The sequence below is a fragment of the Orbicella faveolata genome, unplaced genomic scaffold (genome assembly GCF_042242905.1).
Source record: "Orbicella faveolata isolate gen_17 unplaced genomic scaffold, um_ofav_v1 contig_46, whole genome shotgun sequence".
NCBI lineage: Eukaryota > Metazoa > Cnidaria > Anthozoa > Scleractinia > Merulinidae > Orbicella > Orbicella faveolata.
The window spans coordinates 14122357-14146467 of NW_028301576.1; the positions used below are offsets into that span (position 1 = coordinate 14122357).

The 24111-nt window shown below is 36.2% G+C and overlaps 1 protein-coding gene across 1 annotated transcript in view; it reads left to right on the forward strand.

The window, feature by feature from the left end:
- The window catches only part of LOC110059337 (uncharacterized), a 70127-nt gene that overhangs the window by 2306 nt on the left and 43710 nt on the right, over positions 1-24111 (forward strand). Inside the window, exons 2-33 of the mRNA XM_089278607.1 lie at positions 2951-3016; positions 4526-4597; positions 4899-4964; positions 6240-6311; positions 6801-6869; positions 7659-7730; positions 8314-8397; positions 8854-8925; positions 9683-9754; positions 10467-10550; positions 11032-11115; positions 11491-11574; positions 11897-11977; positions 12374-12427; positions 12638-12709; positions 13315-13392; positions 14121-14198; positions 14859-14930; positions 15378-15443; positions 16782-16853; positions 17447-17518; positions 18077-18148; positions 19567-19638; positions 20215-20286; positions 20566-20664; positions 21221-21295; positions 21475-21543; positions 22051-22122; positions 22832-22906; positions 23172-23246; positions 23395-23463; positions 23741-23809. Of these exons, the coding sequence (XP_089134733.1) occupies positions 2951-3016; positions 4526-4597; positions 4899-4964; positions 6240-6311; positions 6801-6869; positions 7659-7730; positions 8314-8397; positions 8854-8925; positions 9683-9754; positions 10467-10550; positions 11032-11115; positions 11491-11574; positions 11897-11977; positions 12374-12427; positions 12638-12709; positions 13315-13392; positions 14121-14198; positions 14859-14930; positions 15378-15443; positions 16782-16853; positions 17447-17518; positions 18077-18148; positions 19567-19638; positions 20215-20286; positions 20566-20664; positions 21221-21295; positions 21475-21543; positions 22051-22122; positions 22832-22906; positions 23172-23246; positions 23395-23463; positions 23741-23809 (2361 nt within the window). The remainder of the gene's footprint in view (positions 1-2950; positions 3017-4525; positions 4598-4898; positions 4965-6239; positions 6312-6800; positions 6870-7658; positions 7731-8313; positions 8398-8853; positions 8926-9682; positions 9755-10466; positions 10551-11031; positions 11116-11490; positions 11575-11896; positions 11978-12373; positions 12428-12637; positions 12710-13314; positions 13393-14120; positions 14199-14858; positions 14931-15377; positions 15444-16781; positions 16854-17446; positions 17519-18076; positions 18149-19566; positions 19639-20214; positions 20287-20565; positions 20665-21220; positions 21296-21474; positions 21544-22050; positions 22123-22831; positions 22907-23171; positions 23247-23394; positions 23464-23740; positions 23810-24111) is intronic.

Genomic DNA, 24111 nt, shown 5'->3' on the forward strand with positions numbered 1-24111 from the left:
GTTTTGCTGTTGCTGTTTTTTCGTGGTGAGGGAAGTCAGCGGAGACTACCCACGGGGATATTGTTCACAATGTCCCCAGGACAGGGAATATGACACGGTCGCCATCTTGAAGGACCAAGAGAGTCTGGTAATGAGCCATCTGCCATCTGCCATCTGCCATCTTGTAAATATCCAGAAGTTACTAAGAGTTAATGAGGTCTTTGTCTGGAACCTGGTGGAATTCATGTCAGATAGAAGTCAAAGAAGATCAAATGAAGCTATTTTTGCATCCTCTCATACAGGCCATGCATACTTTCAGTCTATACTAATTGAGTGCATATTGAAAGGGAAGTAAGCTTTGGCTTCATATATTCAAAATCCCTACCCTTGAGTTAACAGGTTGCTGTAATTCATGTGACACAATTGTTGGCAAAGAAGTGGAGCCTCCACTCATTGCGGTCAGTTGAATGAATAATAATTGTTCTTTATCCCCTGCCACACACGCGACTCCCTGTCAGCAAAATTTCTTTTCATTTTTCAAGCTGATACCAGTTTATTTTTATTTATTATTTTTTTACTTATTTATCTGTCATTTGTTATTCCTTTATTTAATTTAATTTATTTTTCTCATAATTATTGTAATTTTTTTAATGTTCTGGAATGTTCCGGTATATGTTCCATGTTCCTGGTTTTATTGACGGCCTTTGAGAACTTCTTTTGAGTGAAAAAGTGAGTAGTGCATTCCATAACTGTAAGAAATATTAAGAAAAAAAGCGATTAAACCGCATGCAATTAATGTGCGAATGGTGAAGTATCTAATTACAGGTATCTAATTACGACTTGTTGAAATCAGATACCTGTAACTAGACACCTGTAATTAGACACCCACGTAATCGTGTGCCCATTACATGACAAATAGGTGTAAGGAGAACCAATCACGATCAAGAATTTTGTGATAGATATGATGATAATCATTTATTTATTTTTATATATTTATTATAATTGTATCTATAACAAATTTCTCGATCCTGATTGGTTCTCTGGCGCCTATTTGTCATGCAATTGGCGGGCATCATGTGGGTGTCCAATTACAGGTATCCAATTTGAACTTTTTGTAACTGGAATTCGGTAATTGGATACATACGCTATTTGCATGTTGATTATGCGCGCTTTAATGGCTTCCTTCTCAGTGTTTCCTGCGCTTTTTAAAACTTTTAAATGAAAATTCAAAATTGGCTTCACGTTTCCCGCTCATCCAATTTTGAATTTTTTTATACGATTTTGAAATTACTCTTGATTACTCCCTGTCAATTGTACTTCCCTCGGTCCGATAATTACTATTACTTATTTTATATAAGTAGATATATTTATACTACAGTACGGTGGACAAAACTGTTCAGGATCAACGTTTTATGACAAAAAATTAAAACGAGCAAAGCGATTCAAATAATTTTTGTGAGCATCTTAAACTTTATTTAATTCCACACATGGAAATTTATTTTCACATCGATCACGCAAGGAAGACTTGAGTTACAGAGAATCTAAAGTTGTGGAATGAATAACAAAAGTACGGAAAATCATGCGATTGCTGAGAAAGGAAATAATCATAGTTTACATTGACATGGTAGTGTTAGATCAGTGTTGTTGTGCAAAGAACATCGTTGCGTGTTTGTGGAATTCTTTCACAAATTAGACGAGATCCTATGAAGAAGGAGTGATATCCATCTGAACAGCACTGTAATCCTGTATTACATTAACAGTTTAGAGAAGCAAAGATTCAAGTCGTGATGCTACCACTAAAAGCCACAAGGCAAACCTAAGAAAGTTATTTCGAGTTCGTTAAGCAAGAAATTGTGAGAAAATGGCAAGCTCCTGGTAGATGAGCCCAGAAAAAGGTTCGAAAACTTTCCTAAAAGCAAAAATAGCAGTGTCTGAAGTTCTCGGCCGATCACGCTTTAACACAGCAGTTCATCTTGTGTAATTGTGGCTTGTGCGAAGTGCGAGCTAAAGGCAGCCATATTCAAAACAAGCAGAAGTCTGGTCTAGTGGCAAGATCAGTTTAAAGCCAGTTTAAAGAAGATCAGTCTCTGAAGAGAGTATCGTATTTCAGTGGCCAAATAAAGTTGTAAGTCTTTCTCATGCTTTTGTGTCAAAATCTTGCCAAAAAATCCACCAGCACGTAAAGAGTTTCTTGGCAAAACAACACTCTACATTTGACTCATTTCTCACAAATCAAGTGATTTTACATACTTTGTGACTCTGTTACCAAATTTGGACAAGGTGTAATGCAAGCCTTTCTTGTGTGATCCATATAAAAATATTTTTCCATGTGTGGAATTTAGTGAGTTTATTAAGACAATCACAAAATTAGTCATGTCACTTTGTTTGTTCAATTTTTTGTGGTAAAACATTGCTCCAGAACAGTTTTGTCCAGTGTACTATACATATATGTGTATTTTTCTATTACGTGTGATATTTTAATTAGCATTATTTTATTATTCTTATGTTATTTAAAAGTTAGCATGATAACTGTATATAGTTTCTGCTGACTCAATAAATGTAGATGTAACGGCATAAACATAAGGGCATAAGAAGGATGTTATGTCTTTTAATGATTGCAGAGTGAACATGTATGCTGACATAAATGGGACATGCTAACAACATAACAACATGAATATATCAACATAAGGAAAAAACTGATCTTTTTCCTCATGTTGTTATACCTAAAAATATTCTTGATCATGCACCTGAGCTAAAAGATCTCAGATGAGAGCAAACAGCTCTCTTTGATGTGACTTGTTCATCAGAGAACGTTGCAGTCATGTTTATAATTGTTCATAATTTTTATGTTCAGATACGATATTGTAAGCTTTCGGCAAAATTATGCAAAACCATAGGAAAGTGACACTTGGAAAAATGCTGTGTGTATGTCCATTGACATCTTTGTTGATATGTCAAATTTGTTTTCCAGAAACGTTAGGAACAGAGCGGTAGAGAAGCTGAGCACTGAGGACCTTGCAGTCACTATTGAAGACATGTATGTAAAATAATTTCACAATCATGTTCTGAAAAGGTGGTAAATATCTGCCGCTTTCATTATCAGTTCCATGAAATCATTAATTAAATTGTTCATTAACAAGCATACCATACTTGAGCCTTTGATATGGAGGGCAATCTCATCCCATGTTTTGACATGAACAAATTGATTGAATGATTGATTGATTGATTGATTGATTGACTGGGACTGAGGCTGAATAACTGTTTTAGTATATACCAGTGTATATGTTTTTGTTTACCAAAGCAAAATGGGAAGCCGTATTTTGTTCTCTTTGGCTTAACCAGCCAGAATATGCAAAATACACCATTCACTTGTGCATGAAATATACTGTCTAAGGAAAAAATAAGACTTGAAGAAAGGAGTTGATCAATGCAAATAAGATTTGGATTAAAAAAGAAAAAGAAAAAGACATACTACTTCACAGTATTAATTGCTTTGCAAATTAAAGTTGTACACATTTTTGAGGATCTGTAAATATGCTGCTGTTGAGGCATTGCAGGTAAACATTCTTGTGTGAGACATACACAGCTGCTCTCTGAGACTGCCTCTTTCCACCCAGATGTAAAATGTATAATCAGAAACTGAAGAAAACCTATCAAAAATGGTTATGAAACACAATGGGCTTGGAAAAGGGTAGCCCTAGTGGAGGGCGAGGGGAGGCAGGTGCTCAGGGCAGACTCCAATATAAAAAGGACAGGGGTGCTTGTCGTACCTTTTAGGGATTAAAAGCGCAGTTTTGGTACCTTTTGGTTTTGGTAGGGTGTTCAGCCTCAATGGGTCCACAGCTGGAGCTTTTGCACTACTTTTCAGGGTATTTGAGCTGAGAAGAAATGACTTCGAGGAGAAAATTGTTGTTTTAGAATTGGTACCTCTTGGGGGTGAAAAAACATTTCAAGCCACACCCACAAAACAGGATTTTGGTACCTCTTAGGGATTCTTTTCGAAATTTCTGATGAGCACCCCCGTCCTTTTTATGTGGAAGTCCTTGCTGTGAGCAGGTGACGTACCAACGTAGACAGTTTTTTTGCTACAAGAAACCGAGTTCTGTCCAAGGGTCCAGACTACTAACTCTTTTATATACCACTTTTGACAGAGAAAGGTGACCTTTTCATAAACCTGTTAATAGAAAATTGTATCCATTTCTTATATGTATACACTAGCAATTCTCCATTTCTTTTCTATGAGCTTGGATCGAGTTACACATGTATATATGTACATGTAACCCTAATAGCTAGTGAGAAATGTCCTTGCCAATAGCAAAACCAACAGCCTGAGGGAAGTCTAGCTACTTTTAACTAGTACATTTGTATGTACAATATATTTTAAAAGGGCTTTAAAAATAATTAAATGGCTACTATATGGCTAATAGAGTGCAACGCCAGAGGTGGTGGCAATTGGACTTTGTATAAAATTGTACATAGCTGTGGCATAGCTACAATACATTAATAAAATGTACATCAATTGACCATTGTCTTCACTATTTTGTAGAACAATTTTCAACTCTGGCTTGGCATATATTGATGCCACAGCTTTTCACAACTTGACAAGTTTAAAGACATTGTAAGTATAAAGTACTTGTAAATGCAAGTTCCATATAGTTCTACACAATGCAAGTTTAAAATGCAAGTCATAATAAGAGTAAAATAATTATTAATAACTATCATAATAAAGCAAGGCCAATTGTTTGTTGCAGTTAATCAGAGCATTTTCTATAATACAGTTGTAGCTGAATCATCTTGAGAAAACTCCACTAAAAAATTCAAAAATCTAGTAAATCTAAACAGGATTCACAAACGTGTCTGTGGATGAGAACTATGCATTGTGTCACTCCCATGTATAAATTTTAATATTTGCTCCACAGAAATTTGGCTGAAAATGCACTGACTGACTTTCCAGATATTTCAAAGAATGCTGCACTGGAAGAGCTGTAAGTGACTTCATCATTTGTTAGTGTCTTGAATTATTCTCGTGTAAGTGTACATGATGACCCAGCCTTATCACTACCCTGTTACAAATTAATGATCACCTTGTTGTTATGGCCACTTTGTTGCCTTTAAAGAATCCTTTGAAGGTATATCAGTATTCCTCAGTTTTGCCCAAAAATTCAAATCTCCTATTTTGTAATCAATGATAAGGAAATTTTGTGAGACTTCTTTTGCAAAAAAATCAGAAAGAAAAGCTTCTTAGGTTTCCAAGAATACAGGGAATAATTAGTTTTATATCTCCCATTAGGTTAGAATTTTAGTGGCAATTATAGTCTGTAGCTCTTTTAAAACTCTGCCAATAATTTTAGCATCCATTCTTAGTGAGCATGAACCAAAGTTGGAGGGTACTGCAAGTATATTTGGTTTCAGGGTGCTTTTGTAAACTGAAACCTTTTAACTGATATTGTCTGACAGCCAATGAAGGGAAATAAATTCAGCTTAACAATAAACTGTTGTCTTTTACAAGTACAAGGTGCGAAGAAGAAATTTGTTGAGACTAATATTGAATGGTCTGCTTAGGGGTCTGTGTTCCAAAATTTGGAATACCAAGGAAATCAATCAGAGTTATATTTTCTTGCAGAACAGTAAAGCTGTATAGTAAGGGTGTGATATGATTTAAGGAATATGAATGGAATTAATTCAGTTTAATATGCTAGTTGGTAAATTAAAGTAAACTGACTGGAAGAATAATTTGTCACTTACTGATCAGTTTAGAAAATGCAATTTTTAAAACGTGAAAGAAGAATTTGGGGTGATGTTTAAACATGAAATGGCAAAATGATGAAATGGCACTAGGGTGAGCCTAAATAGCACTCAGATGAGCCTAAATATCACTGACCTGACAGAAGTTAGCCTTCAATAATTGTAAGGCTAGGGTTAACCATTATACATGTAGACCCTATTCATAAATGGCTGCCAATTTAAAATTCTTTTGTATGCATTTTAATTAACCCCACTAACCTCGTTTGAACATAAAAATTCTTTTGAATCATCTACTCAAAAACGAGGTTAGTTGGGCTAATTTTAATACTTCCAAAAGAATTTTTAATTGGCAGCCATTTGTGAATAGGGTCTATAGACTCCTATATCCCACAATAATTCTTAGCAATAGTGCCATTGTGTGCCATTGCTATTTCGTGTTTAAAACACAGCAAAATTTTTGTTATACTTAGTCTAGCCATGTTTACACACATGAACCTATTATATCTCCCTTTCAGTGACTTGTATGCAAATAAAATCCAACTGTTTATCCACAACTTCACCAACTTGCCAAAGGCTTTGGTTAGAATGTGAGTCAAATTTCTTTCAATTGTTGATTCCTTTGTTGTTAAGTATACTGCTGACTTAATTAATTTTCATAATTATATCAATTAAATTCTTAAAATACAAGCAATTCTGCAGTAAATTTCAGAAGCTGTAAGTTTTCTTCAGTTCAACATGTGTTTGACTTTCCTGTAAATTAGCTGAAAAATTAACTGCTAGTTGATCAGTAATCCATCTTACAAGAGTATGTTATAGAATGAACAGTGAATTATCCCAGCTCCTATTTAGTACCTAAATGTGTTGTTAGCAGATGCAGCTTGCATATGCACCAAACCGTGAAAAAATCCCTTCAAATGAAACCACTTAGTTGATGGTCCTAAGTCACAGGACTCCAAAATACAACAGCCACTCTAATTAGCTTAAAGACAGTACTGAATTAATGCACCTTACCTGTGTGCCATCTCAGTACCATGGAACAGTTGAAAATAAACTTGAAGTTAATTTATTATCTGCAGTATTCTGATTGAGAATGAGATTGACTGGATTCCGAATGAATGGTTTGATTTACCCAACCTAGAATACATGTAAGTATGAATAATTTAAGATGAACTCAAGGCTAGATCCATGCGGCTCTCCTTTGGTAAAATCTGAATGCACCTTTACCAACTTGTGTGTAGAAACAGTCAATTACTTATCAGGATACATCCTTACCCAGGGGGACTTCATGAATCTGGTTCCAGCTTTCGCGCTATTCCAGAAATGCAGCAGAGTCATTTAACATACCATCACTTTCATGCAATGAAATATGAATTGAATGTAACTAGATTCAGCAGTGCTTTTGGAAAGTGACACATTTCATTGGCGAATTAATATGTGAAAGGAAGGCAAGTCATCCCATCCATGGGTTAAGCCAACTTTGAAAATGTGCTCCACTTTTGCACTTTGGAGCACTTTTAAACAACTCATTTTCACCCCATACTGTCCTGAAGTACACATGTGTGGCACTCAAGCTGTAAATAGTAACATTTGGACTAGCATTTAGTACAAATCTGATTTGTGAAACCTGAAGACTTGTGTTAAAGATGCTTAGTGTGTACTCAAAATGTAAAATGGACAAATAAAGTGTAAATTGGATAAATGGACCTTTGTACCAATGCCATGCAATGACAACAATTTTTCGCATACATTTCTTTGTACAAATTGGCAAGTTAGGGTTCCCATTCCCATATTTTTATGAGCTTGCGATGGATTCTAATGGAACCTCGATAAATCGAGTGGTGTGGTTGATTTTTTGTTTGAAATATGAAAAAAATCAGAATTTAAGCCTGACATCAGCAAAAAGATCCACAGTTTTGTACTTTATTGTGTTACAGAGCCCTTAGCAAGAACAAGTTAAAGAAGTTCCCTGGTGGATCTTTCATAAACTGCCAGTCACTACGATATCTGTGAGTACAGTAATACTTCTTTTTATACTGATAGCCATAAGTTAGCGATTTCTTCAGTTAGTGTTAAGTAGCTGTTAATGTTTTGTATCAGTTATTGCAAGAGAAATGTATTTTTTCAGTACTGATTAAGGATATGTTAATTGCTGGTACTAGCCAAAGTAAAATATTGAATACAGCTAGTTCCAAAAGATGATTTTGAGTCATCATAAATGACAATTAACCTTTACCGTGCCATAGTTGAATGTTGTGCCATTCATATGGGTTAAATACATGTGCCTAAGTCATCTCTACAGCATCTACCTTCAACTTGATGTGACCTCTGGCCACCCAATAACTCATAGACCATCTAGTCCTTACACTTGTGAACCCCTGTAAATAGCAGTTGGTTTGAAGCGTGAAACTCTAAAAAAAAGCTGTGATCACAGCATAGTTAGTAACTATATGTGATCACAGTTAGAAATAACCATTTCATAAAAAAAGTCTTTGGTGGAACTTGACCATTTCCAATTGTTTGTAAGAAACAATCTAACAAGATAACAAGGAAATGTAACTGATTGAAAGCTTTCTTGCTTGCGGTTGGCAGGTCTGTAGATCAGAATGAGATTGACAGCCTCACTGTTCCTAACATGCGACCTTTCATTGGAAATGACTCCCAGCTTGTTCACTTGTGAGTTTTCTTTTTTCTTATTCAGAGGTATACTAAGTACAGTTGCAGCTGTATAAAACAACTACAGAGAAGACTCAGAATCAATTTGAATAACTCAAAATTATTTACAAGCGTAGGGTTTATTTCCTGAAACTGAGTGAACAGTGATATTCATAAACTATAACATTGCTGATTAATGCTTTATCATCATCTTCGTCATCTTTGTTGTCTTCATGGTCATCATCATCATCATCTTTGTCGTTGTCGTCATTATCATTATCATCACCAATAACAACAACATCCTTGTTGCTGTCATCAACAGCAGTAGAAATTGCATTTTAAAGTCCTGATAGACCTGCAAAAAGATTCCTAACTAGAGAATTATTCTCTTATAAGTGAAATTTATTTATTTATTTTTGTAAAGAGAAAATAAATAACTAGACAGTATGTTTTTCTAACTTCAAATATACATTTTAGGAATGTAAGCAACAACCAAATCTCAGCCATTTCTACTGGGGCATTCTCCAACTTAATCCATCTTAAAGTTCTGTAAGTATCAGTAAAGCAGTTTGTTTGTTTGTTTTTTTTATTAGGTAATATTAATTGCTTTTCATGCCTTTTTTGTTACTTAATGCCCAGTTCCACTTTTTAGCTACTTACAGGTATTTCCAGTTACGTTTATTGGAAAGGTGTCAATAACAAATTCCTGACCAATGGGTCATCAATATTTTTATCAGTCACACTAAGTGGTCAGACATTTTCCTTTATCTGTTGTGTCAGATAGCTGACTCGCTGGATTGATCTTGTTTTTTGACCCGCAATCTTTCTCATATCTGGAACTTAGAGTCATCAATTTTCAAGATTAGCCACTAATGAAGTAATGATACAAATAAAGTCAGTTTAACAAGGTGATACTTACATTAAGCATAATATTGATAAAGCCAATTATGCTGCTTAAGATACAAATTGGCACAGAAGGATATTTCTTCCAGACCAGGTATCGCATCGTTTCAAATGTGTTCATTATTTTTAATTTAGTATGTGGTGAGTTAGCAGGGAGATGTTCTCTCGAAGAACAAAAGCGGTGCAGGGAAACTGACACGTTAAGTAGAAACTAAAAATTTATGATGAACTTGCAATTTGCTTGGAAAAGAGAATTTCTTCATGACTTGCAGCAAATGTTGTCTGTCACCCTGAAGAGATATAGTCCTGTCAGTGTCAACAAAATAGACAATAATTTATTACTATTATTATTATTATTACAATGTATTATTATTACTATATTATTATTTTCTTCTTTATCCAGTGAGTTACACGTGAATAATTTGGAAACCATTGGTGCTAATGTGTTTTATGAAATTCCAGAGCTTTTACATCTGTAAGTTTACATCTTTCTTGTCATTTCTTACACTTTTGAAAGTTTCTATGGATTGGGTTCAATTTGAAGATGGTTGTGAACTCCACTTGTAGATTTCCTGAAAATTTGGTATGCTATAAATCAAAATTTTCTAAATTAATAAAAATTGGGTGTCCCCAGGCACAATTTTGAAGTATTAGCACCTCAAGCATAATTTAAAGGTGTTTTCAACAGATTATGTGCATACTGTTGCTATTGCAACCTCTTATGCCCAGAAAATGATAACCTGCCATCAGGCAACCTTTTTTTTGCAAAACTACTCAGAGAAATAAAGAGTGTAATTGCAGTTTACCAAAATGACCACAACTTGTTCACCAATGATTGGCGGCATGTTTGATACCATCACTGTACAATCAACTGATTAAGAGTGGCAGTGTTGGTCCATTAAAGTTCCAGTGCTGGGAAGTTTTGGAAACTGTTACCAACTTTCCTCTTTAATTGTATGAACCCAGGCCAAACTGTAAGGGATACGAAACCAAATCACAGCATGCACTCCCCTCCCCCACAAAGTCCAAATTGATACTCTAGCCAAAGTGGGCAGCCGCCATTAATTACCACCTTGTTGTCCTGAATTTTTTTTAATTACATTGCAGAGTTCCTTGGATTGTTTGTAACTGTTTAACAGCTGTAGTTTGTCAGTAATTTTAGATTGTATATATCTTGATTTCTGTAGTGATCTCCGAGGGAACCGTTTAGAAACCATAACGGCAGAATCGTTCAGCAGTCCATTTGAAAATCTTCCAAAGCTGAGAGTGTTGTAAGTAGAATAAAAACATGACTGAGGGAGTTTTTATGTTAATAATAATATCTTCCTTGCTTAGGTCTCTGTTACAGTTGTTTGTATTTCTAGAGTATGGAGTTGTTAACTATTCTCCAATCGCTGGTTTATGAGAGTCTAAAGGCACTGATGGCACTCTATTGAAGGAAAAGAAGACACATCACATGTTAATTAGTCATCTCAGATTATTTAATTTGTCATTTTGTTATCACTGTCTGTGCAGTGGTTAGCTCTTAGTAGCAGAAAAAAAGTACAATATGGTCACCTGGGACGACAACTTATTTTCACTTGCCCCATGGTCAAGGGCCCAGGAAAGTTGTTTGCTAACCAAATCAAAACAAGGGTAAACTAATACTCGCTCAGGGCAAGCCAAATTTCAGAGCTGTTTGTGTGATGGGCAAGCTGGTTTTGAGCACTGAGTAGGGTTATGCAGGAGTAATGCTGGTATGTTTCCTTTTAGAATTTTAATGCAACAGCAAAGTCCTTACCAGACGAGATATGTGATGCACAATGCCTTCAAAAACTTGCCTGCTTTGGAAGATCTGTAAGTATACCAGCAGTGGAAAATCGAATTCTTACAGTTTTATTGACATCATGAAGAATTTGGTGATTTCACTATGGTTTGGTACCAGTGTAGAATGTTCATTCCAAAGGTTATGTAGTGCATAAGATTCCTTTGCAGCCACCCACAAATAGAATTAACTGGCCATTGTAGATATGGAGAGATGTTTTATAGAGAGGGGGCCATTAGACACTGTAAAATTGATGCCAGCTATAATTTTAGTCATGGCACAATTTGTTTTGTATGCGTCGCCTACAATGTTGTGAACCAGTTAGTAATCTTGATTGTACATTCTTGTGTGTCTTCTACAAGTTTCCTAATTGCAATTGCATCTTTGCAATGTTGTTCTTTTTTCAGATGGTTGAATGACAATCTGTTGACAAATTTTCCTCATCCAGCTTTATCACAGTCATCTTCACCATTGCCATCTCTTTTGTACTTGTGAGTGCCTGCCGTAACTATGTTTACTGACCAGAAAGCCTGAATGTTAGTTTTTTTCTCAAGAAACTTCAATTGCCTCTCTGGCAAGTAAAGGACAGAATCAACTGGCCTGACTACAAAATCTACTAGCCCTAGGCTATTGGACTTGACTTTGTTTGCCCACTGAATAGATGGGTGACATTAAGACGCTGGAAGGATCCGGTGAAAATAACTAAAAGTAGATCTTAATATCTCTTCTTTGATATCCATTATGTCCATTACACCTTAGTTGGTGATTAAATTTGTATTTTCAATGCTGGCAATCTGTTGCTTTTTTTTGTAGGCATTTAGAAAATAATCGTATTACTTCATTGTCGAGTTTTGCCAGTTCAGACTTCTCACCATTACTTGAAGATCTTCATGCGTAAGTCATTTTATATTAATTTATACATTTATAACCTCAGTATATAGTACCAAATTAAAATATCTGTTAAACTATTATCAGTTTTTGATAGTAATTTTAAAACTGAAAATATTTCAACATTTCTTTTGGAAGATTGAATTTGTGGTGTAGTGGATTCCACACTAGTTGTTTAGAGAATTGTAAACGGCTCATATCCTCTTTAGGTGGAATCAATGGTCGCAACATCTACAAAATATGGTGCTCTACACCTATGTCCCATTCTGATGCTATTGTGGGCATCTTTTGTTCAGTAGCATTAATGAACCGTGTTGTACGGTTCCAGTGCATTAATTTAGCACTGTTACATGTCTGAGTATAATTGTTGTCTACCGTTTAATAAAACTTTTTAAATTTCAGCACTCAGCAAAGTGTTCATAAACCATTTGAAAGAATCAGGACCTTGCAACGATTGTAAGTTAGACTCTTCCATTTTCTTGCTAAGTGTTACTTTTCGAAACACACACTGTGATCATAGAAATTTAGTTGCCGAGATTGTTGGTACAATGTACACCGGTACTAACTTGAATTTTAGTATTTGACTTCACATAGATGTGTTGTTGTGTTGTCACTTAAGAGTCACTCTTTCTTTAAAATAAACCGTTGACACTCTTTTCTTGGTAGATTTGTCCACCGCAATCAAATATCAAGTGTCCAAGAAGAGGATCTGTGGCTGCTTGATAATGTTCGACAGTTGTAAGTTGCACAACTAACATGTCATGGTTACACATTTTCACATCTGTTATATTCACACTAGGAGATTCAGAATTGTTTACTGTAAAATAATAATATAGCTTCAACAAAGAGCATACTCTGATTGGCTGATGTGCTTCATCAATATGTCTATGGGTAGCATGCTGACCCACAACGTTTCTCTCCATGGCAATAACAACAAAAATTTTCAAATGTACAATACAGGTTGTGTAAAAAATTGTCAGCCGAGGGTGAAATCTATAAGTCATGTCAATTTTTCACATTTTATTCCTGATAATTTTATCTTACATTTTGTATTACAAGCAGATGGGGTATTTTGGCAGTTTGTAATCTTATTTTGTTTTAACGGGGCTCACACACATTGATATATCTGAAGTGGCCGCCCTGTATATGTTCAATTTTATTGGTACTATGGCTTGTAGAAAAATTCAGAACTCACTTTCAGAAACATAATCTGGAACTATTAAGCTTTCAGAAAATTTGTAGTTTGTAGGGGGTTTATATGAAAAACGAGGGCACTAAAGCGATCCGCGCGAGGACGGTCCTGAAGGTTGGCTGATACCTTAACTGTTTTTTATTGTTTGCAGGTACTTCTCAGGCAACCAGCTCACTAACTCCACGGTTCACCCGGAGGCATTTAGGAATCTGTCCAGTTTAACTATACTGTAAGTGGCTTCAGTTACTATGCTTAGCAATGGTTACAATTCTTTTCACTGTTTTGACTTGTCTTCCTTACCCTCACACTCAGTATTGTGTCTGTTTCAAGAAATAGTACTGTCGGTTGTCTGTTGCACGCTTTGCCTTTTCACAAACCAAGCAAAAAGCAAAAGCAAACATAGTGACTAGTCTAATCGAATTATGGCAATTTATTGATTTAGCACTCAAAAAAAAACACAAATATCTACTGTGGAGGATAAAAAATGTACTGAAGGGAATTTTCTAGTTGCCTGAACTCCCTTTGACACTGAGAACACTTCACTGTTGCGTGAATCATGGTTTAATTTATTTGAATTCACTAAGATTACAAAATGGTCGATTTTAAAAATCATGCATGCGTGTTTCGAAACTGGTGATATTTGATGAATTAGCTTAATACGAAATTGTTGAATTAACAAGGGAAAACAAAAGGGATAAGTTTAGTTCATTGGTTTGACATTATCAAGCAGTCCCAAAACGTACTCCAGTGTGACTGCACGTTTGAGTCGAATGTTTTGAATTTTCATGTCCACTGCATTTGGTTGAATAAGTGGTGCGAGAATTTAAATCCTTTTCTAAAGCATTATATTAAAGCAAAATCAAAGCAGTTCCAGAATCATTTTAAAACTCAGTTTATGCGACTGTGAAATAGCAAGGGGAAGTTAGTTGCTTACATAGGTTTCTTATTTTATTGCAGGCATCTGGACAGTAACAGTTTTCATTATGTTCCATTAGCTGTGCAAGGGAAAAGCCATTTGCCAGTTGTCAGTCAACTGTATGTAAAAAAAGTGTTACATTTTCAGTTATTTGCTGAACTGTCATCTTTTGATTTCATCCATGGCTAGCTTACCAGATGTTTGAAGACGTTTTTGCAAAAGCATTCATTTCACTGTTACGCAGTATGATCGAAAAGAGTAGGGGACGTAGTTCCCGTGTGGTGGTCTATCTCTCATCTGATGGTTAAATGCTCGGAGATATTAGCTGCATAAGCTACTCTGAAATCCGAGGGTAAAGAAAGTAATGTAAGTAATGTATGTAAAGGTTGTGAAAAATTGCGACCCTGGTCAAGAATCATTGGGATCTAAATTTTTGCCAGCCTAGGGTCTCCAAAGATTTGGCTCAGGGATTTTGCCAAGATCTTTCAAGGTCTTGGAGGAACATTGCAAAGGTCTTTACAAGATCCTTTAATAAAGGATCTTTGCAAGATTTTAGAGATTTTAGAGATTCAAGGGGGAAGTTCAATAATGTAGTCTACAGAAGCCGATGTCATTTTCAGCAAGGTGGGAGAGTTTCGTCCAAACCTGTGTTCAGAAGTCAGTATAAAAATGGAAAAAAAAAAAAAAAAAGTCATTCAGTTTTGAAAAGGCAAGCTATCAAGGCTTAGAATATTTTAAGCTACCACTTATTGCTTGATTGCATCTTAATGTGTTTTCAGGGATTTGCGCTCTAACTCTCTCACATACATTCTACAAGGAACATTTGTAGCACTGGATACTCTGCGCAATCTGTAAGTATAACATTGATGTGATACTCTTGACCACCCTATCCATAATCTTTAAGAATTCTTGGTAAATTAAGGGGACAAGAGGCGGGTTGTGTGTGTTGATATCTATATGCATTCTCATCATGATGCTTAACTGCTCAGTGAGCACAGGTTTCTATATTTTTGATTTGTACATGGTTTTGAGCTAAACTTGCTATCTAATCACTTTCTCATGGCTTCAGTCCTTGTTTTTTTGTAGATTTCAATTTGACTTTTTCCTTTATTATCTAACATGTCTTTGGAGAAATCGTGTCTAAGTTATTGTGTTCAAGATTACAATAGTCATGTACTTTGGAGGTAATTAGCTACTTGAATATTCGGCTTTCTTTGCACAACATTTGTCAGTTGTCCTGTGGAGTAAATTTATAGAAATGTAACTGACCTGTGTTTTATTTTGCTTTTAACCGACAGTTATCTCCAATCAAATGACATCGTTGCTGTTGAGAATGGGGCTTTTCCTGATGGCATATTAGAAATGTAAGAACTATCACATTCTTTACATAGTGGTAGACTTGTGAAGGTTTTGACTACTGCACTTTCCATTGGCGTGAAATGTGTCGAGACACTGCGGTGGAGAATGCTTGTCTCTAGCATATATACATTAACCTCTTTCCCCTCAAATAATGTTGATGGTTTTTATATCTAAAAGTGCACAGACTACAGCCTCCGTACAACATTAAATTAGGGTTAAGAGGAGCGGGGTTGCCAGAGAATTTCCACTAGATGCCCAATCACTAGATATCACAGGATCGTTTTCCAGTTGTGCCTTATGATTTTCATGAAACGTCTTTCTGCTCATGGTCACATCCTTTGCAGATTGTAACCCTGGATTGCACTTATCCTCCCCTGCTTTGCAAAGAGCTTCACTGTCAGTAACCTTTCATGAACAGATTTCTAGTGAAGAAGGGATCCCTCGACACCCTAGCTCATATTGAGTTTTATAACGCTAAATACAATCCCAGTTTCTGAAAGCGTATAATGTAATAGTTAGTATTTTAGCTCTATGCAAACTTGCATGTTCTAGGCATTATTGCTGTGGACGTGCTTGAACATTGCCGGTTTATCATTTCAATAATTTTTCTAGCTGCCGTAGCATTCCCACTTGACAAAGCTCTCAAATAACTTTTTGACAACCTTCTGACAAGTTTCTAATGGCTACAGTTTAAACTAGCGACAATTGCAAGTGTGAGGCAGAGATGTCAATCATCAGTAAACGCTGCCGCACACTAGCCGATGTTTTTGTCGTAGAACTGCAGATTTTTTGTCGGAGTCAAATCAGGTTAAAATTTGTCGGGCCATCAGCTTGCCGCACACGGGCCGATTTTCTGTCGCGACACATCCTGTTGAGGCTCGGGGCCGAGTCATGCAAAATCAAGATGGCGCCTATTCCAGTGACGTGACTCTCATGACATTTCCTAATTGGTTGAAGCGCGCGCGAGCCCCGACAAATAGTCTGCGTCCACCGCACACTAGCCGGCAAGGCCCGACAAGGCCCGAGAAGACGTTTTGAGATCTAGCACTGTCAGATATCGCCCGACAAGCCCCGATCTTGTCGCAGATTTGTCTGAATTTACCGCACACTAGCCGACAAGTGAAGATTTTTTATCGGCTGACAAAAAATCGGCTAGTGTGCTGCGGCCTAAAGTGAAGTTGGAGTTTGAGAATTCTATCTCTTATAGCTCTTGAGATGATACTGATCAGAAGTTTGTCAAAGATGTCTCAAAAAGTTGGAAATGACGTGGCGGTCTTCAATTGATGTCATTCGCTGATGTGGCTGTTTGTGTGTTTTTTTTTTTTTTTTTTTTGTCATTACAGCAACATGGCAAACAACAAGTTCAATTTCAAACACGAAAACCAGTTTACAAACTTGACACAGCTGGCATCTCTGTAAGTATAAAAAAAGAATTAAAAAAACTCAACTTCGTTTCATGAGTTAAGTTATAACTATTTATTGTTACAAAATACTCCTGTTAAGAAACGAAAACTTACGTCACTGAAATTTTACTGCTAATAAAAACTTAGCACCCTCAACAATATCTGCTCGTTTTTCCGCCTTGCGCTCCTTCAAACTTACCCAAATCTTTGTTTTCTTGTGAGACTTTCATAAACACTCGTTTAGCAGGTTAAATTAGCTGGTAGGCACAGAGGGTAACATGTTTTAATGACTCCATCATTGATAGATCGACATTAACCTATGATTATGCTGTTTCTGTCTGAACTAACCAAAGTTTGATTTCTATTACATTTTATGACATTCTGACAAGGCTGTTTAATGTGGAGTTGGTGAAAAGAGAGTGTAGAACCTGCCACTCTTTTTCTTTCCCCTCGTTACATGACGCGCAGACTTTATGACATTCTGACAAGGCTGTTTAATGTGGAGTTGGTGAAAAGAGAGTGTAGAACCTGCCAATCTTTTTCTTTCTCCTCGTTGCATGACGCGCAGAATGAATTAATCAATGAAGTGTAATTTTTTTTAACAGGCATCTTCAAAATAACCTTATCAACGTTGTACCAAATACTGCATTCCATGGACTGACAAACCTACAAACCTTGTAAGTTAAGTCTATTGCTTACATTTGCTTTAGCAGTCTTTTCACTTTGGCTCCTAGACACATGTGCAGTTAGTAAAGCTTGCTTGTATTTTAGCTGTTTGGGAAGCAAGGATGGTGAGGCAGATAGAGCACTCGCCTCCCACCAGTGTGACCAGGGTTCGAATTGGTAGACTTGGCGTCATAAGTGGGTTGAGTTTGATGTTGGTCCCCATTCTAATTCTCAGTTTGTTCTCCTGGTTCTCTAGTTTTGCCCTGTAAAACCATCGCTCCAAATTTCAGGTCAATCTGAAAACTTCTCCGTGGGGTGTGCCACTGAAAATTCCAATCAATTAATAGGCCACATTCGATATATTAAAATTCAGCTTGATAGTAAGGCCTAGAGGACACAAACAAAAGAAATGAATAAACATGGTCATTCAATTTCCTTTGTTTGTGTTCTCTAAGCCTCGCTGCTAAGCTGAATTTTGATATATCGAAAGCAGTATGCAATAATAATAAATAATAAATACTTTATTTATGATACAAAAAAGGTTATTTCATTTAATATGTAAATTGCAGGTATTTGCAAGACAACCAAATTTGCAGGATTTTGAAGATTATGTTCAAGGATTTAAGTTCATTGACTGGACTGTAAGTACATTTCCCTATATTTCGTAACTACCGTGACTGTGTTGTGTGCTTTTAAATATTAGGAGTAATATTACTACAGGCATTAGAAGAAAATTAATGTTAAATGGAAAGGTTGACACAAAGCCTGCCTTTACATGCAACTCGCCTAACCGGGACGGTGAGTGAGCTGCGTGGGCTATCTTTTGAGCAGCCGCTAAGCACAAACAAAATGGCCGACCAAAGAAACAAAGAAAGCTTAATTCAGCTTCCTGCACGGGCACGGGCCTGTTCTCTGCCTGTGACTCATCTATAACATTAATTTCTTCAGATTGACTGTCATTCTGTTCGGCAGATAACACTGGCAAATGGTAACTTCGAAAAACTTCACCTCGCGCCACCATGCTTTCGCGGTTTATCTCACCCCGGCTATTTGGGATAGCCCGGCACAAACCGTTTGCATGGTAAAAAGCTATCCCGCCTAGCCGGGTGCCCCGTGTAGGTGGGCTACCCTGTCTAGCATGGAAACGCTTCAATGCGTTTTCTAAAGAAACGTATGAGAAGTTAGCCTTCCCAACATAGCTCGGTTAGCTGGGTAGCCCGGTTAGCCGAGGCACCCTCCCTCCATGTAAACTGGCCCATAGGTTGAAATTCGACTCTTTATGATGCTGGCTAGAGAAAAACGTCTGCACTCATTTATACTCACTGATCGAAATCTTCATATATTAGTTTAGTTTGTTCAAAAATTAAGACATAGTAAGTACACTGTACCTATGAAGGAATGTCATAAAGATTACGCACGCAAAAGGTTTTGTTGCCAAATTGAAAAAGTCTGGAAGAAGCTGTTTTCAGATTTTCCAAGCAAGACGTGGAAAATCATTTAAACAAAAAGTACAATTTGCTCTCCATTCAAACTTAAAGTACAAATCGCTCTCCATTCAATGCTTTATGTAATATCTTAATATATTCTTTGTACAAAGGAAGGTACTCGCTCATCTGTTCTGTCCAAAAATACGCACAGCAAAATTGCCTTGGTAGTGTCCTTTTAAGAGTTACGTAAATCTCAAAGTTGTTAAACGATTTGATCGCATTTGATAGCATTCCTGTGTATATTATTTAGTTAATTATTCTCGTTCAGCGAAAACACAACATAATGTGGCGGGGACTGGTACACTTGGCGTTTTCAGTGTAATTAGATAAGGTGTCATTTCACAGGAATGTGATCGCTGTAGGTTCAGATTCAACTCTTTATGATGCTGGATAGAAAAAAGAAAACGTCTGCACTCGGTTATACTCACTGACCACACTTCTTGTTTAATTCTTCGACAGGCAACTGATCATTCAAAGTCAATTATATTTTATCTTTTTATTTCTTTAAATTTTGTGAAAAATGTTGTAGACATTTGAGCCTTGTTCCCAAATAGTGTTTTCCTTCCTTTTAGATATTTGGCGAACAATGAAATTGCATTTATTGAAGATGGAACTCTATCAGTTATGACAACCTTTAACGACTTGTAAGTGACACCTTGTTTTGGTAACTAATTGAGAAATGGTCCATGATGTTATTGCATTATGGGTAAATGTTGGTGGGTGGCATTTAGAAAAGATAAATTCTTTTGCAGAATATCTTTCTTAAATAATTTCGATTCCTTTGTAAGGGTATCAGTCAAAAACGCCTTTTGGGGGAAACTATACGTACAGTGAAACCTGTATTAAGCGGACGCCATATTAAGCCGACACCCCCTATTAAGTGGACACCAGCTTGAGTCCCTAGATTTCCTTCCCACATTTACTGTAAAATAAACCTGCATTCAGCGGACACCTCTGTTAAGCGGACACGGACATCAATATTAAGCCATTTTGTTACACAAAGCCTGCAATAAGCGGACACTCCAAGGGCTTTTTACTTCTAAAAGTTCAGCTCAAACACCTTAACATGGTCTTGCGATTATTGTTTGAAAGCTTAGTAGGTTATTCCAGATTGATGAATGAACTGTCTGGACTTTGTGCTATGAGCAGTCTTTGATCTTCTATTTTGTACATTATGGGCTGTAGTTTATCTTGTGACACTTTTTTATTACCCATTTCAGGGACCTTAGGAATAATCAGCTCACAACACTTCCAGTGGGTGGAGATTTTCACAACAAACTATTTGATAGACTGTAAGTAGTTCTAGAATCGCGGAGAGTGCTTTTAGTGAAGTCATGTTCTAGTGTAATATGCAGTTCTGCAGCCATTTTACAGGACTTTTGCCTTGGTAATTTTTTGTGCTGATTTTCTCTCTGGCAAATGTTTTCTTTTTAATAAGTGATTGCCGCATTGAACACTACAGTATCTTAGTTGTTGACGATTGTTTTCGAGTTTGCTTTTGCTGTCCTTCTTGATGTAAACCAAACAATGAAACAAAACAGCCGTGAACAGACATAACTTTGCATTCGCAGATACATCTCAAATAACAGAATCACCACAATTGGCAGTGGGACATTTGTTAATGTCACATGCTCAGGAAAATGTTCAGAGTTTTCACGAAATACTCTGTGGTACGTACGAGCATTGAACGTAAATACCTTAATAATTATATTTCATAATTAGTTAATTAAAATAATTGATAATAATTAATTGCAAATGATAAATAAATACAATTTAATAAAATGGTAATAAAATTGACATCACTTTTGACATTGCAGTTTCTTGTAGTCCTCAATTGTAGGATCATACCATTACCACTTACATGACATAAATGATCCGGTTTTTAATTTTTTTTTTTAACATTTTGATATGCTTCTGTTTTTAGACCTACTTTGTATTTACAATTAGGCAACAAGCCCGAGTTTTCTAGGAGGGAACAGTCTGTTCAAAAGGGAATACTGTATTGTGGCTCTTTTTTGTGTATTTTCCACTGAAACACTTGCCCAAGATCAAAATTGTACCTTGCCCAGGCAATCAGACGTGCGTTTTTTTTAGCCTGCCATTTTCCCACAAGGTTTTTAAAAACAGTATTTCTAAAATGTTATCATACAATCTATTTGTGTTGTAAATATCTCTACAAAGTGAAAAATATGGCTTTTGATGCAATGTTCCATTTTGTTATTCAAGGAATTTTGGAGGCAACAGAATCTCCTCTATTGAATCTGGAGCCTTTCAAAATATACAAGGATCTGGTTGCACAATGTAAGTGTCTAGAGCTGATGAGCTTGATTCTTTGTTAGTCACCATAGGCAGATATTTGTTCACATCAAATTGGGCTTAACTATATGAACAAAAGAGTTCATGTGTGTAGGCAAGATCATCCACTATTAAGTTGTAGTTAAGTGCATATATCTTACTGTTCAACTACTTTTCATTTGCAGGCGCTTTGGCTCAAATGTGCTGAAGAAAATTGCTTCTCGTGCTTTTGATAATGTGGACATTTGCTACCTGTATGTTTATTAGCATTTAACAAACTTTCAATTTTGCCCTGTTTTATTTTTTTGGTTGATTTATTTTTATGGTAGGTTTTAACAACTTCTGCGAAAAAGTCAAGTGGTAGTTTATTGTTTTGAAAACCTTCTCTTTTCCGCAAGAGCTAATCAATTCTGTTTCCAGGCGGATGTTGTCGAAGGATTCAACTGTACAAATAGACTATCAAATATCTGCATGCAAAGATGTTTCGTTGTATAGTTACGTATTTGAAATGTAGCATTTTTCTTTTGATGGAATTCAATAAGTGAGGATAGAAAGCAGAACCTCTCCACTCTTGTTTGCAGCCAATTACTTTCCAAGTCATTTTATGTATTATTTTAAAAAATACTGTTTGCAGATCAGGTAACACATTTTACAACTGCGTGTCGTGGGCTACCAAAGTTTTTCTTTGTAGCGAAAGGATATATAGAGCTTATAATTTCCAGCGCAACATGTTGAGTGTTTCTTTTTTCTGTTGTGTTTAGTGAGCTGTATGGACTGGAGTTGACAACGATATCCTCTGAAGCATTCAAAGACGTGACAGTTACTTGGGATCTGTAAGTATTCACTTATTCACTTATTCACAGACAGCAGACGTTTTTTTTTTGGTATACTGCATACAGTGATTATCTATTGCTAATTTTGTAATTGCTAACAGCAGTGTAGTTCAAGTGTAGCACCAGTGCAAAAAGTGTAACACTGAGTGACGTTGTAATACGCGTGTAAATTGCAGTGAAAATTTCCGAAGTTAATAGGAAGACACCTGAGGACTGCCTACGGTCATTGAAGGTAGCCGAAGATAATAAGATTTCCAAACACTTCCGAAGATCACCCGAACCCTTCAGATAATTAATGATTATCACCCGAACACTTTGCAGCGTTTTTGAGGACCACTCGAACCCATCCGGGGAGTTCCAAAGATTGCCGAAGATCAAACTGAAGATTTCCAAAGATTTCCCAACATTATTGGGTAGTTAATTTCCGAAAACTTTGAAGATGTATTTAAAACCATAATCACTGTCCGCTGTCTAAATCAATTAATGTATAGCCAAAGATTGTCAACGGTCACTTTTTCAAGTGCATAATTAGCAAGTCATCATATGATCGTTCTCATGCAATCTAGAATGAATGAGCAGCCTTTGAAAAGTTTTCATTATTTCAAATTGCCTTCGAAATCATGTGATTACCTATGCAAATATCCTGTAGCAATGAACTCTGTAATTTATTTATAATAGTATGATCTTTCCAATGTCTTTTTTATTCTAGTGAACTGTATAGCAGCAAGATTGCCACGTTTGAAGAAAACCCTTTCCTGTCGCTCATAGTGAGGAATGGAATCCTGTAAGTACAAGGAGTCAACAAAGAACCATTTGATTCCTATTCATAACTATTATTGTGACAACTCAGTCAAATGAGCTTGACATTGTTACATTTAGAGACATCTCAGAAAAGCATATTCCCCAGACCGGTTATGTCTACAGTTTAGACCTTGTACTTTCGAAGGTTGGAGGAGGGAGGGGTGCTCGGTTGCTTGTGTTTTTCACGCCACATGGCATTTAACTATCATTAGCTGCTTTTTTATTCAATTCCATTTTTATTGTCTCAGTGAACTTCAGGACAATGCCATTCAAGCTGTTACAGGAAAGCTGTTTGGAGATTCTGGATCATCCGTAGAGACACTGTAAATATCAATTTATAAAATTTTCTTTATTCGTATATCTTATAAAAGGAGAGAACAGTCACAAAGTAACAACACGTGATTTATTCTCCTGCGTTTGTTGTAGATTGTATAACATCCTGTTATTTGACCTCATCTTTGTTTGTTCTAGGGATCTTTCTAACAACCAAATACAATCTTTACATGAAGATGCTTTAAAAGGTGTATCAATTGAAACAATGTAAGTATGACTTACTTATTTTGAAACAGTAGGCAGAAATAATTGGTTAGATTGTTTAATTTCTTGACATTGTGGTGAATAAATATAGTAATTTAAAATTTATCATGTGAACATTTATTAAACAAACATTTAATTATGATTCAATTATAGGAAGTTATGTTTGGTTGGTTAGCAGGAATGCAGATTGTCGATATATTTGCAGTTACTGAATGCCATATTGGAGGCATTCAGCTTTTTGTACGTATCTCCATAATTCTTTTTGCCACCTTTCTTGCAGCAAACTAATGAACAACAAGCTGGTTACATTTCCTTCAAGAACTTTACGGAATCAAAATCCCATTGAACTGTGAGTTTGTTTTTTTTTCTTTTTTCGGGGGGGGGGGGGAATCAAAGATCTGAAAAAATATTAGACTCCACCTCCGGGTTACTTTGATTGAATAGTCGGTAAACTGCAGTCAAGGAGACTATCGTTCATTGAAAATCCGAACGATAATTTTTCCATTTGCAGGAGCACTGTCACGATCATGAACAGAACTTAAAAACGAGAAGCAATCAGATTCGTTAATTTCTAAAAGAACACACTAAGAGTCCAGTAATATTTGCACCATATCATTGATATGGAGCATTTTAATTGATAGAAAATCCCAG